General features: G+C 37.2%; 1 protein-coding gene across 1 annotated transcript in view; it reads right to left on the bottom strand.

Annotated features, from left to right (window-relative positions):
• Positions 1–481: 481 nt before the first annotated feature.
• Positions 482–16,128, bottom strand: part of NFIL3 (nuclear factor, interleukin 3 regulated) — a 23,616-nt gene continuing 7,969 nt past the window's right edge. Inside the window, exon 2 of the mRNA XM_019517295.1 lies at positions 482–2,373. Within this exon, the coding sequence (XP_019372840.1) occupies positions 832–2,175 (1,344 nt within the window). The 5' untranslated portion in view covers positions 2,176–2,373 and the 3' untranslated portion in view covers positions 482–831. The remainder of the gene's footprint in view (positions 2,374–16,128) is intronic.

Genomic DNA, 16,128 nt, shown 5'->3' with positions numbered 1-16,128 from the left:
AGACCCACTATATTTCAGGCCCCATTAAACAAAGGGGATACACCATGTTTTCCCCAATATTTTAGTTTCAAGGGTCTGCAAATGATAAAAAAATCCACTATTTTAGTGTAGTTAATTTCAAAAAGAAAAATTAAGCTATGTGAGAACATTCTGTTTCTGTCTCAATAAGCTGCCCTAGAAGCAAGATACTTTCTCATTTAAGACAGTGGTCATTTTTTTTCTTGGCATTATAATTTGTTTATATTTACAATAATAAATATGTTTAGAAAGCCAGAGCTATAAGTTGCGCGCTGTTTTATATGTATATATACCAGACCTGCTTTGATTTTCTTGCAAAAGGGCCTGAAGAAAAAAATGACCTAGAATGTTTCCAAGCACGTGTCATAAGTTGTAATTTGCTTTACTTAGACTTTAAAACCAAGGATATGAGTCAACTCGAATACAATTCAGTAAATGCTACATTTGATATTTAACATAAATAATCACATTTATAAAAATCAATTGAACTTAAGTAGATTTTCTGTGTTTGTCACCAATATTTTATTGTAACTGGTAACTTGCACACTTTGTAATAGAACAACAAAAAGAAAATAATGTTCACTATATACAGTCTTTGTACAGGCTACTTGACTATACACAAGGCATAGTGACTGTAACACAATGTAGTCTTCATAATAATTTGTGCACAAAAAGACACCATCCATCAGACATTATGTGAACATTACAGTGAAATGACATCACAAGTCCAGTGAAAATTCAGCATAATACAAAACATATTGATCTACTGCAAATGACATCCTTTAAAACAATAAGCTTTTATTCAGTAGTAACTTAACCAGAGTCTGAAGCAGAGATTTGTTGTGTAGTTATAAGTCTCTTAAGCGAAGCAACCTCTGCAGATAAGTTTGCTATGCCCTGCTTCAAATACAGGTTCTCTGACTCAGAGACATTGTAGATATTGTCTTTTATTTCAACAACTCCAGTTTTGCAACCACTCTGAATTTTTACATTCAGTTCTTTCTGATGCCAGTGAGACCAGTCTTGGATATTAGTCACTTGAACAGAGAAAGGAGTGTGAGAAGAATGTACCAAATTTTGTACACTATGTTTTTCAAGTTCAAAATGTCTTTTAGATGACATGTCAATAGGTGATGATAGTTTCTGTGTTGCATCATAATCATTATCCATTGCTTCCACTTTGATTTGCATGGCTTTGGCCTTAATTCGAAGCTTGTGAGGCAGCGCAGAAGAGTTCACCTCAGGAACTTTCACTGTTGCATGAATATTTTTATGTTCAACTGGGGAATGGATTGGACCTTTGGGAACCTGCTGCTCATCTTCTCCATCTGATGACTTCCCAACAACACCATCGTCAGCTTCTGAAGTTCTTGGAGAATTACTGGAGGACCTATTCACTTGCAACAGAGGAGGGGAATGTGAGTACAAATTAAAGGAATTTCCCATGTAGTTAGGATACATGGCTGCCGCTCTTGGCTCTCTCTCCAATTCCATAGGCTCCTGCTTTATAATTTGGAATTTATTTTCAGGACTTCCACAATTATTCTGTATATGATTTGGCTGAGTAGGCTCCACTGAGGATATTTCAGACACATCGGACAAGGAGCTCTGTGGAGAGTGTTTGATGACAGAAATACAACTACTACCCACTATAGACGGTTCATGCTCATCCACAAATGAGTTAATATTTGATTTGGAAGTTTGATAGTCTTGGAAATACACTGCTGTTGAACTACTGAGCTTCTGTATCTCTTGGGCATAGGCTGCAGAGCTAATTAAACCGAACTTTAACTTTAATGAAAGCAACTCTGTTTTTAAAGTGGCATTCTCCTCTCCCAATGCAATTAGCTTGTTCTCTAAGACAAGGTCATTCAGTCGTCGTTTTTCACGAGATCTTTTGGCAGCTTCATTATTTTTCCGCCTTTTTTCCCAATACATAGCATCTTTCTTTTCATCTGGAATGAATTCTCGCTTTCTCCGGCATGCTGAAGATTTGCTCTTTCCATGATTTGCTTCAGTAAGTAGAATGTCTTCATTTGCAGACAAATCTTCAGACCCATCTGTTAAAGTAGATTTAAGTACCATGATTTTGTCCACGTTGCTATTTGTGTCAACAGGTGCTTCTTTTTTAATGGTCTGCATTTTTCTTAGCTGCATCAGAAACAATTTTTAGTAGCTCTATGATGAATAACGAAGCAAACTATTTTCCCCAGTACTTCTCAAATGATAACAATGTGATAAATACAGTAATTTTAAATCCATATGTGTTCTTCCTTTTGTTTCATATTCTCAAGCAGAAGAATGCCTAGGTTCAATATACTTCTCAGCAGATACAATGAGAAACTTCTAAGTAACCTGTAATAAATTAAGAAATAGCAATTATTATTCAGTTATTGCTGATTTACTGCTTTAAAATGCTATTTCCAAATGCATAATTTAGAATAAATTTTCATTAATTACACTTAGTAAAACATAAAAAGAAAGCTCAACATTTAGATAACTGATACATTTACTTTATCTTACCAGGTAGCAATTTAGGGTTTTTTACTATGAGAGAGAGAAAATAGTACCAGTTTTCAAAATAAAGTATGATCTGAAGGAAAACCATTAAAATCATACTTATTTTGAATCTGGCAGCTGTGTTGTTATAGAACTTGACAATGACATCACCAATTGCCTTAAGCTGCTAATACTTCACTATACCAGAAGTTAGGACATGCTGATTAGCAGTGACGGAAAATATACTGCGAATAAAAAGATCACCTCTGAAAGCAACTGTGTAGTGTATGATTTAGAAGTCTTACTTATTTGGGTCCTCTACAAGTTAAGAATAATTCAAACTGATTTACAGAAGTTAAAATGCTTTCTATTGCCCTAAAACTACTAGCACAGCACATTCTTATTCTTATATTTAATATAAAGATAATTTGGCTTTTCAGATCTCTTCTTGAATAATCATATCAATACAGCTGAGTTTAAGCATAATTCAAATAATTTTGCTATATCATTTAGCTCGTCTTTAAAATCCAGAGGAAAAAAAGTATAATGTGTTACCTATGACTGATATCTGATCCCTAACACACAAAACTGTTAATTAGTTAAATTATATTATTAATAAAGTTCTTACTTGAAAAATATTGTTAGCATACTACAGTATGCTTTATTAACATTAAAGAATGTATATCTGTGTGGCATAACAATGAGCAAATTAAAATGGAAATTTAGATATAAAATGGGGCAATCAAAAGAAAACTAGCTTAACCTTTAACTCCAGACACCTTTATCATTAAATCTGACTTAGCATTTAAGCTGGCATTTGGTTTATTTAGTCCATATCAATTACAAAAATACTTTCTTCTCATAATAACATTTGGTTTTGATCCTAGACACAGCTTCCCCATACTTAATTTTCCATGGTTAGTCATGTTCCTGGTAAAACAAATTGAGCAAGACAACTGCTTTTACAAGACTGGCTATCCACTTAGCAATGATTTTTTATCCTGCCTGTATTAAAAAAAAAACAAACCTTGGTAACTTTAGATTAATGTCACTATTTATCGGTCATGTTTTTACAATGACTAATGAAACTAATTTTAACAGTATCTGCTGGGAAAGTTATACAAGAATTAATTAATTGTATTGTCTCAGTTCTCTTGTCTTTTCCAGAAGGCAAAGAGGAGTGAAGGATATAATAACAATTAAGTGATGGTCATAAAAACTTGGGTTGCAAGCTGGGTTCTGTTTCCTCAAATCATGCCAGCTCGAGTCATGAAAAATTAACACACTTAATAGAACAGCTAAGTAGAATTTCCTAAAATCCATGTTAATTACTGGTATATAACTATTAGTCTTTGATAATATAGCCTTAATGGAAAATGAAGTCATAAGATAACCATGCCATAGACAATATTTTCCATTTTACAACAAAAGAAACACCACAAATTGCCATGCTTGTAAACAAGCAAAGCAATTCTAACACGCAAGCAACTATATGGTTAGAGCCTGATCCCAAGCCCACAATAAAGTCAATGGGAGCCTTTCCATTAAGTGAAATGGGCTTTGGAATATGCCTTTCAAGAAAGAAAATCCCCACTACAAATAAAATCCACTATAGTTTGTTTTACTGAAGTATCGCTATAGCAAGTTAGCTCATTAAAATACTGTGCTTTATCACTGGTTTAACTGAATGCATTGTATTACGTCTAAAAATTATGGCTGAACATGTGGATTTTAATGCATATTACTTTAAATGAGGCAGAAATATTGCAGTGCAGGTAAAATGTTTAAATACATTGTACAATGTTATGTTAAGGGTTATAAAAAATGATGAATTGGGTCAACTGGAAATTAAAGTAATTTCCAGAAGTTTCATCCTCTAATTTTATATAATGAAAAATATAATGTGCAGGTTCCGTTGTCAGTTTCTGTAACACTTTGATTGAAAGGATACTGCCCAGTGACTGTCTTAGTAAACTATGTACACTTATAATGATTCAGATTACTCAGGTCATTAAATAACTTTGTATTTTCCATTGAAGAATGTATCTACTTTCTAAAGTACAGGTTTCCCTCGCTTTATGCCAGTTCTGTATGTGCGAATTCACTCTTAGGCAATGACGCTTTTTATACCAATAATTTGTTATATGCAGGATAAACTCACTCTGATGAGATCAGTGTGGTGGAAGCAGCCAGCTGCCTTGTGCAGTGCATTGTGGGAGTGACGTGTACCAAAATATAGTCTCCTGTGTGGATCTGTGCTCCTCACTCATTGTCTGCAATGTGTTTCTGCAGTTGCCATCCCCATTATAGCTTCTAAGCATCCCACTAGCTTATTTCCTACCCCACTCTGCTGTAGGAGAGTACCAAAATTGTCTTGTAAAAATGGGTCTGGGGGTCAGTACAGCCGAGGTCTTGGAACGTATCCCTATTTGTTACATTGTAAAGTGGCTTCCCTTTATGCAAAATCGAGTTATGCGCCATTTTCTAGGAATGCATGTACAGCATAAAGCAAGGGAAACCTGTATATAATCTGAAGCTGTATATGGTTTGTATCAAATACTAGCAAAGATACTGCTTCACTAGAAATAACATGTTGTTGTTTAAAACCCTGATCAACTTGAACTGAAGTCACAGGGAGTCAATGTAACTTTAACAGGAGTTGAATCAGACCCCAGAGATATAGAACTTGGAATAAAATATAAAAGAGAGTAGAGAAGTGAAATCAGAATCGGATACTGGATACTGGGCGCATCTACATGTGCCCCTACAGCCCCATTGTTACTGTGCCATGCTGGTGGAGCAGTTATTTTTAACTGCGATGTGGCCATAGCGACGCACTATAGTGAGCTTTAGGGGTGTGCAAAATGGGCTGTATTCGATTCGGATTTGGATTCAGCCAGAAATCAGGGAAGGTGATTCAATTAACTGGATTTAGATCACTGTCCCAATTTGATTCGGCCAAATCTGAATCTGAAGATTCAATGCTGATTCAGAGAATCAGCCATAGAAACAGCTTTAAATGATTTTTCTACGTACCTCGAGGTACCAGGTACAGCTCGTGAATGCAGCGATAGTGGGGCAGATGGAGCATCCCACAGGAGCATGGGGGGGTCCCCTGCGTGCTTGGCAGTCAACCCGGAAGTGAACTGGCAGAAGTTCCAGTCCACTTCTGGTTCTGCCACCAAGTGCGTGGGGGACCCACCCAGCTCGGCAACTGGCCACAGGGCAACCCTGGTGCTCCCCCCAACCCCGTCTCCCAGAAGGCACCAGTCGCTAAGCAGGGGTCCCTCGCATGCTCCACGGCGGACCCAGCAGTGGACCCCGCCCCCCCATGCTCCCATGGGGTACTCCATTCGCCTCACCACTTCAGCGTTTACGAGCCACCTGGTACCTTGTGGTATGTAGATACAGCTTTAAAAGTTTTTTCTATGTCTGAATCATCGAAACTTTCTGAATCTCTCTGAATCAATTCGGAGGGTTCCGATTTGACTCAGAGAGATTAAAGGGTCTCCTGGTTCAATTCAGATTTAAAGATTTGATCGCTAAATCGAGCCAAATCGCCGCCAAATCAAATCAGCAACCGAAGTTTCACACAGCCCTAGTAAGCATATGGTTTGTGCCCACTAATACTAAGTTACCACAGCATGTTGCTATGAGGATGTAGCGTCTCATGTAGACATGCCTACTGATACTATTTGATAAGAGGGTTAAATATGCATATACACTTATTTTCTATATGTTTATGGGCATACTTGTCCATGTCTAAGGTTATTAGACACTGAAAAGAAATACTTACCAGCTGAGAGCTTTCACTGATAGCTATTCAAAGATTTTTTTTAAATCTATTTTTTAGGAGAATCAAGCTAACTACAAAATGGCTTAAGATGCAACATAATTTTATGTCTTTTACTATTGTCTCTCTTTCCCAATTCTTTCCTATTCTAGGAGTGATACATTTTATCTTATATTAATTGGGTTTCTATCCAGGGACATGCGTACATCTTTGTATCTAGCTCAATGATTACCCAATTCTGACTGAGGTTTTTGGCCAACACCATAATATGTATAATTAGGAATAATAATAATCATTATTATTATAAATGCATGCGACCACTGAATACTCAAAATAAATTTCATCAGGCTTTAATAAGTCACTAAATATTTTGAGTATGCATGGATTGCAAGTTGAATTGTAGTTTTATCCAGCCAAATTCAAGTATCAAGCTGTGCTTAGGGAAAGTGTTCAGCTAGTAAGCAGAATTCATATGCCACAAGTCTTCTGCAGACTAGGGCATTATAGGGCATGGGCTGCTTGTTTTAGCAAACAAAACTCCTTTTTTGACCACTATCCATCTTGTATATATTGTCTCTTGCAGGAGTAGTCTGAATAAGGGATGGATAGTATTGAGTTTGAGCTGTGCTGAGTGGGTGCATCTATACAAGCTATTAATGCAGCTCAAACTCTGGCACAGTTTGCACCACAGTCAGCTGCTCCTGGGTACAGCGTCTTTATATGCTCCCAAGACTGCAGCAGTTTGAGCCAGGACAGAGCAATCTCAGGCTGGCAGCAGGCTTGGGAGGTCAGACCTAGGTTCTTGGTTGGGGCATCGGAGGTGCTGGCTGGAGCACAAGAGTGCCCAAAGAGTGGAGCCATGTTGCTAGATGGTGGGCAGGGGCCTGGCCCCGTTGCCTGGGCGAACCAGGTGCAATTTATGCCCAGGTCAGTGTTTACATGTGCATTTAGCTGCACTTATTTTCACCTATGTAAAATAGTATTGTCCTTGACAGTACAATCTTACGGTGGCAAAAATTAGTTTGTTGCAGTCTAATAGCATTGCATATATAGACTGCGATGCTTCATACAACAGCAAATTAGTCCACTGTGCAATTAGGTACACGTGTAGATGTACCCAATGAGTAGTTATCCATGGTTCAATGTCTACTTGGGAGTAGGTATCAAGCAGGGTTCCCAAGGGATCCGTTCTCAGTCCAGTATTAATATCTTCATGAATGATTTGGATGATTGGATTGAGTGCACAGTATGCAAATTTGCAGATGACATCAAGTTGGATAGAGCTGCAGATGATCTGGAGAATAGGACTGGGATCCAGAATGAACGAGATCAGGAGTTTTCAAACTGTTCAAGTCAGTGGCCGCACGCAGAGCAGTGTACCCTGGCGGGGGGCGGGGAGAGGAGCGGCATGCGACCAGACGGACAGGTAGCTCCTGTGTGGTATGGTACATGGCAGTGCTCCATCCCAGCCCACCCATGCATATCCCCTAAAGCCTTCTCAAGTATCCCGGGGGTATGCGTACCCCCAGTTGACAACCCCTGACCTAGATAGACTGGAGAAAGGGTCTACAATGAATCCGATGAGATTTAACTAGGACAAATACAAAGTCCTGCACCTGGAATAGAAAATTGCATGTAATGACTAAGGAATGATTGGCTAGTCTACAGCACTCTTGTTATGAAAGATGCCAACAGCGCACTGGGTTACATTAACAGGAGTGTCACTTACAAATCAAAGGAAGTGATTCTTCTGCTCTAGTTAACACTGGTGAGGCCTCACCTGGATAACTGTGTCCAGTTTTGGCCCCTCCCTTTAGGAAGAATGTAGACAGATTGGAAAGAGTCCAGTGGAGACTGACAAAAATTATTAGAGGCCTGGGAAGCATGACTTAGCAAGAACAGGCTGAAACAACTAACATGCTGTTATACAAACAACTAAGATTATTTAGTCTGGAGAAGAGAAGATTGTGAGGGTTTTGGTAAGTCTTCAAATACATGAAGGGTGATTAGAGAGAGGATGGAGACAGACCATTCTCTGTGGCCGTATGGGAAAGACTAGGAGCAATAGACTCAAGCAGCAGCAATGGAATTTTAGGTTGGAGATTTGAAGGAACCTTCTGACTATAAGGGCAGTCAACAGGCCACCTAGAGAAGCTGGATTATGCAGGATGGGCTCCCGATGCCCCAACAGTGCCTGCTCAGGGTGGCTTTAGTGTATGCACAGCTCTAAGATGACCACACACTCCTGCCATAAACCTAAAAGACACATGCTGCAATAAAGTGGCACAAATTGATACCATCTATGTTGCCACTGGCAAATTCTGGGCATAAGTGGAACAACAAGGGGTACAGACATCTGTTTGTTTGGCCTTTGCATCACCATGATTTTTTTAATGGCAGCACAAAGGTGACACTGTGTCCACCCTTATAGTCACACAACAATGAAGTCAACTACTGTTCTTACTGACAGCTAAATTTTCTCTGTGTTTTCCAGACATATGTCCAGGACGGTTTAGTCAGGAATGATCCTGACTTGAACAGGGGGCTAGACTATATTACTTGCAAGGTCCCTTCCAAACCTATTTCCCTATCATTCTATGGCTAACAGAAATACTTAGTCAAAGGAATGGCACTTTTGCATACATCATTTATGTGCCCCTCCTGCCTGCACCCATATGAAAAAGTACGCACTTTTAAATTTGGCCCACAGTTTCCATAATATCAGCCTTACATATTTACCATTTATGCTATACATTTTACACAATTATTTTTGTAGATTAATAAAAAATTAATATATTTTAGCTTTGTTGATGTCTTCCCTGAATACTTTTAACACAGTATGTAAACCTGCTATTACACAAATACATAATATAAAGCCCTTGTCTGTTAACAGTTTTCCTTGTGGATCACCCCAATACCGAGTCTGTAAACAAATTAAATTCCATCTGATGATAATGGCAAAATGCCTTCAATAAAAACAGCCATTTCACTTTATTTGTATTTTATAATTCCACTGGAAAACATGAGTATTTACACATAAACTAATGAACTGTAATGATTCCTCTGACTATATTTCAAATTCCATTATTTTCCCTTATGATTAATTTTGCAATTACTTTATCACTCCCTCATAAAGTATTCTAAAACCAACATTTAATACAGCTTTACATTAGTCACTGCTGGGTTTTTTTGGTTGGTTTATGTTAATGTCATTGAATGCCAATTCAACAGTGTAATAGCACTCAACCCTATTAACTTAATTACAGCCCCAGTCCTGTTCCCACTGCAATTCTGCCATTCCCTCCAACAGGAGCAGGATCCAGCTCCAGATTTAAGAGTTAATATGGCTGTTTTCTACAACTTAGAGAACTGAAACAAGAAATGTTATATATTAAAATTCATGAGATGTTAATTTCTCCATGGTCTTAAAAATATTTAAACTCTCATAGATTCATAGATTCCAGGGTCGGAAGGGACCTCAATGGGCCATCTAGTCCAACTCCCTACCCCTGGCAGGCAAGAAAAGGGCCACCAAACCTGGGATCATGTGATCTCAGACGGTCTCAAGATACTGTTTTAAGAGCCTGATCCTGCAACACTTAAATATTTGTATAATACACTTCAAATCAACAAAAGCGTTGAAGAACTGCACTATAATTTTGCCTCTCTTTGCTCCGTCTAGTTTAATAGGTCAATTCCAACTTCGAATATACGTATGTGGCATCTACATACACATGGATGTCTCCAAAGCTGAAATATGACCCATATTATTTTACCAAATATAACCCACGTTCCTTTTCACAGAATGGTTTTATATTTATCTACAAGAATTTACATTTTATCCAGACTCAAAAATCTTCAAAATATTTTGTACAATGTTGTTTTAACATATGTAGTTATTTAATTTTATTCCCATAACATCCTAGTGGTGATGTACTGGACTAAATGAAATACAGTTTGAAGATACTTGATTGTTCAATCACCTTGTAACTTTCTAAAATAAAAAATTTACAACTCTTAAGGTCCTCTAAGAAGCAAAACAATTGGAAGATCTTGATTTTTAATATATCTAAAGAAAGAACTATTTTGTCACTTTGACTTTTTGGCATTTATTTAAATTAACATGAAATAACCAGCAACCCCTCACCCAAAATTTTCTGTTTTATGTAGTTATCATTAGCTATGTTATCTGCAGTATTCTGTCACAGGATAACTTAAAAGTCCATCTACAGTATTCTAAAGTCCTTTCCTATACTAGAAGATCTGGCCTAGAACTCATAAGACCCAATCCAGAAGCCATTCTGTTCTCAAAACTTTCAGGCTAGGGACAGAAATTACATGTAAACTGGAATAGGTAATCCAAAACCAGTTTAAATTTGTAACAAAACAGAAGTTCAGTGCAATAAACCGCTTTCAAAATGGCTGAAACTGGCTTAAGATAAACTTGGATGGATGTAGTATTAGACGTAACTGATTTAGGTTAAATCAGTTTATTGAACTTGTGTCCCAGATCGTCTCCAGATTCAAATTTGCTCAGAGTCCTCCAGCATCCCAGAATGTTTTGCCCTTCCCTTGCAAACCCCCTTGCACAAGGTGGGTGGGCTAGCTTTGGCCCAAGCTGTCTGCTGCAGCCAACTAGGGAGGTGTGCTCTACTGCCCCCCAGCTTTTGGCTTGGGCCACTACAGGCATATGTCTGCATTTCTGGAATCAAAACTGAATGTCTATTCACTTAACAGTTCAGTCTAGGCAGTTTAGACTAACCTGAGAAGACTGAATCATTTCAGCCTTTGGCTTTTTGACTGTACTTAGCCATAGAGAACTTAGAATATTTCATCTTCAAAGTGCTTTTAGAAACATTTTCTGACTAAACGAGCTCAATACCCAAATGAGCTGGAGAAATGTTATGCTGATTTTACAGAATGAAAAGCTAAGACTGAAATTTTGAAAGGGAGCAAGTAGCTAAGGTAAGCAGGTGAGTCTGAGGAATGGAACACCCTTCTACCAGTTGGGAGTTATTCCGCAGCTACTCCTGTATAATCCAGACTGTGGCTGTCCAAATCATGGTCTGTGGGCAGCATTCAACCTATGCAGAGTTAATGTACAGCTCCATGAGTTTCTGCCTGAGTGCACCTCCCCACAACACTCAGGCTGTTGCTGCCACCAGGATCTCTGGACTCCCCCTCCCTCTTCCAGCATCTGCTTTCTGCCCCTAGCTGCTGCAAAGCTGGACAGTAGACAAAGGTAGCACCATGAATTTCTGCTCTGCTGAAATTAATGCAGCGCTGATAATTTACCAGTTGAAGACCTAAATATTTAAGATCTAACCTGAACCCTACTGAAATAACTGAAAGTACTCCTACATTAGATTCGGACCCTACAATAAAATTCTGCCCCACTAGGGTCCACGGGAGTTTTAACATTGATTGAACTGGAGCCAGGATGTCTCCTTCAATACAAATCAGCAGACATACATACAGTTCAGATACAGTTGCTGTTTGGCCTTTCTGGTGCCATACAGGTACAGACTTTTGTATTGTGACATAAAGCTTACCCAAGATTAAAGAGGGCAGAGGTGTTAAAATTAGAATTAAATTCTGCAATATTACCATCACTATTTTTGTTTATCATCCATCATAGCACCTAGGTACTCTAGTTACAGATCCCTCCTACCTTGCGCTAAGCACAGAGAAAACATAGAACTACTGGTCTTGTGCTAAGAACACACCCTTCTCACAAGTTAATGTGCATTCAGGACCAACCCATAATTAAATTATGGGGTCAGTGTAACAGTTAAATTGTAGGTCAGCGTGACACAGTATTTTCTTACAGGATGAAACACTTTGGATAAACCTTTATTGTCTTACTGTGTAAAAGGTTTTTCAAAAATGTACCCAGTATACTTAATGTGAACTTAAGATAATTATGAATGTATTAGGACCCTTTCTGCAGATACACAAATATAAGAGTATCAAGCCCCCCGAAATATTATAGCATTCTATACTGTCCAGCTCCAAGCCATAACCAGAGGCTGATGGCCTATATAATTTTTATGAAAGACATTCATTGTTATGAAAAAGTAGTTCACTCACCGCTTATCTTAATAACTACAAACTAACTCACTAAATTATGGTTTGCCTCCCAAAGGTAAGTTTCACAAAATTATGCAAATAACCTTTTTCATTTGGCAAGAACTAAATGTATGAGAAATAGCAGTTGCTGAAAGGGTTAGTCAAGGTTAATAGGCCCAATTTTGACTTACATTTTCCTCCATTTTCTGGCAAGTATGTGTAATTCTGTCTATTGACTTTGTTTTTTTCTGAAACAACTGGTTCAGTGCTTTGTTTTAGAAAGATCAGTGTCTATAATCGAGAGCACTAGGGAACCATCTGAAGAATGAGTGGTACAAAGGGAAAAAAGAAGAGACGCTCAGTAAAGAAACTCGTTAACTGTCAAGATTCAAAGGGGTTATTACAAAGAATAAAAAATAAAAATAGTTCTTAAAATTATGAATAGCATCATAAAAGAGTTTCTGTAAGTCACAAGCTGTTTGATAGTAAACTGATTATATTACACAGGACCACTAGTTTCATGTTGAAGGATTTTGCAAAGCAAATCAAAGCCTGCCTAATTTTAGACACTATTTTATTGCTTTCCCCAAATTAAAGGCCATAAGACAGAAACACAAAGTGATCCCTGGAAAGATGTGTCATTTATACTTAAACAGCTCTTCTGATTTATTAATTGTATTCTCACAAACCCCAAGTACAAGATGATTCTTTATTGGGTGTGAACTAGTATTCCTCTTTCAAGGGTAGTAGAGTTAAATCAATTTATATCAGCTGAGAATTTGACCCTATAACACTTACTGGAGAAATGAAGTGTCAAAATATGAAATATCAGTCTAATGGACAGTGTGTACAATAATCTTAATGTTTAACACACATGGCAAATGAGACAAAAATGGCAATCTAGGGAGGCTACTATCTTGCAATATGATTCAAGTGCAAACTATGGTGCAGCCACAGAGACCCACTAACCCGACTGAGATTCCAAGCAAATGTATGTGTCCATTAGCATGACACCAGTCACAGGACTGGGGACTGTACCATATAACAGGTATGATGCAACTTCCACATAAGGGTCAAGTCTGATCTTCATTCAGTAACAGCCCTTAGCAAGTTGTGGCCAGAACTGAAAAACCAACCTAAGCTATATGCTTGCCCTGCGAGATAAGATGACTGCAACAAAAAGAGAAAGTGATATATAGGGAAAAATAAAATATATTCCAATATAGAATGATAAGGAGTGAAAGCTTTAATAACCTCATCTCATGCTGACATGTATTTATTGCCACTGAAATGTGAACACCTTTTACAAGACTCGTTAAAGCAATGAAGAGTCTATACTCTGATGAATACGGACTTTCTTGACAAAACATTATTAACCCATACACAGCACAAAATGATCTAAGCATGTGTTAGCAATAAGGGATATCTGGTAAAAACTCTAGGAACTTGACTTTTATTATAACAGCATTTTTACTTCATAATCATATAATAGGCTGGTCTTTTCACAGTCTTCTATAAATCTATTGCAGAGAAAAATGGAAAAGCATTTTTAAAAGGTATTTATTGCTAATCAGAAAGAAAGCTTCTTATGTAATATCTGTGCTTAGAATTCACGAAGTCTTTGTATAGTCCAATGTTACACTAATTTAGACAAGCACTAACTCAATTGCAAATGAGAAAAAACAGGATACAGAATAATGTAATAAATACATGTTGGGCCTACCTTTAAAATAACAAAGGAGTTTTCAATAGCTTTGTTTCCATCACATTTTGAATCAGGTCCAAATGTGTCATTGTTTTTCAAATTCTTATTTTTGACAGTCATCCTCATCATGAGAATCAACTAAATGCCAATTAAAATGTTTTAATCATCATCTTTTTAACCCTGAAAAATATTCTAACATCAAAAGCAATGGCTATTTGTCTGAGAAAGGACTGCAGGATTTGGCTATAAATTTGCATTTTTTTTCTATTACATATCCTAGGCACATTTATATCTCATAACTGCCTGTAATGTTCATGGCAAGGTCACCTAGAAGAATCAATTAAGCTGATGAGTCAGATACATTGCTTAACAGTGTGTAATAAGCCTCAAACAGAGGATTACATTGTTCAAGTTATTGCATCATAGTGATGTTATAACTGCAACTCTCAAAGATATGGCAATGAGATTGCTGCCTGGAAAAAGAAACTGATTGCATAAATGTAGTTTGCATAATCATTTGTTAAAAGAATTAATTTAAAATGAGCTAAAGGAGTATTTCTTTTATTGTAAAGGCTTGAACAGGCAAAACAGTGATTAATATATTTTGTAGACTATACATTAATTCTTTCATCTGTAAAAGCAAAATCTGTTCCATAATTTTCAGCCCAAGCAAGCTAATACTGTTTCTCCTTAAGATAAGATAAGCTCAGAGGAGGTCGTGTAAGTTCATATTGCTTGTGGGAAGACCATAAGCTTTTTGACACCTTTCAAATCATTTCCTTAAAAAAAAAAAAAAAAAAAAAAAAAAAAATTTTAAAAAAAATAAAAAAAAAAAAAAAAATTTTTTTTTTTTTTTTTAAAAAAATTTTTGGGTTTTTCCTTAAAAAAAAAAAAAAAAAAAAAAATCAATTCTAACCAGAAACTTGAAACTCTTGAGGGCAAATCCAGGAAGCTGGATATTTTGAAAGCTAGTTAATAGTCCTTTAGAGGATAAGACAAGTTAAAAATAGAAACGAGCTAAAAATGGACATGAAGACAGATAATTCTGAAAAACATTAACAAGTTAACAGTCAAATAAAAGCATCTGTAAGATGACAACTTTTGCTACAATATTTGCAAGGATTTTAGATGATCCTCAACTATGTTGGCGTGTATTCGGCTAAACCTGAAGTCCTTATTAGGTCAGAATTCTTACTGAAGTCACTAAGCAGAAACAATAACACTGATTCCCTGGACATTTTATAATGTAGGCTTTGAACTGAATTTACTAAGGGGCAACGTCAATTTGAAATGCTATAACTGGTTTGACAATTTAAGCTGAATGGATGAGAAAGAGCCACAGTATATTTTCCAAAAAACAATATATTTATCAATAATTCTGAGGGGACAAATTATCTTTTTTTAAGGGAGTCAAATTCAGCACTCAGGCAACAGTAAAGTTAACAGTGCTATCAGGGACCCAGCATATTTTAAATCTGTGGCAAGTTATTTCCTGCAGCACTCATATTTAACCATGGTTAGTGTCCTCGATTTTCAAACTCTGGAAGTTCTGATGATGAGTGAACTGATTTTGGCAATTTCTACCTAAAAGATTTGAAGTCATTTAGTAGTAAAGCTAGGACTCCAGTTAAGATAATCCTAGACCTCTCTGTGTGTTGGTGGCACCAGCCTGCCTCAAAAGGCACTTTTGATCACTTGTCTTTGCATCTATGGTAAATCTGTTTAAGGGACTGAAAGTGACCTGGCATCACAACTTGGTTTGGTGCCAGATGGTTATGTGGGAGGGGGTTGTTATGAGACACTTGAAATCTTGCAATCTACAACAAAAACATGCATACATATATATTACACACACACACACACACACACACACACACACACACTAGACATCCATAGCTTTTTCTATATGAGAAGACTCGGTGGTAACTGAAGACTGACATCACAAGAGCCTGAAAGCTCAGCTTCACCCAGAGCCAGCTGAATTCAACAGAAAGCACCTATTAACTTCCGCGTGCTTTACAACAGCTACTGAGCCACGGGGATT

The sequence above is a fragment of the Gavialis gangeticus genome, unplaced genomic scaffold, assembly GCF_001723915.1.
Source record: "Gavialis gangeticus isolate Ggan-Ray unplaced genomic scaffold, GavGan_comp1, whole genome shotgun sequence".
NCBI lineage: Eukaryota > Metazoa > Chordata > Crocodylia > Gavialidae > Gavialis > Gavialis gangeticus.
Note: the sequence above shows the minus strand (reverse complement) of the source record. Positions and strands in the feature narration are given on the sequence as shown.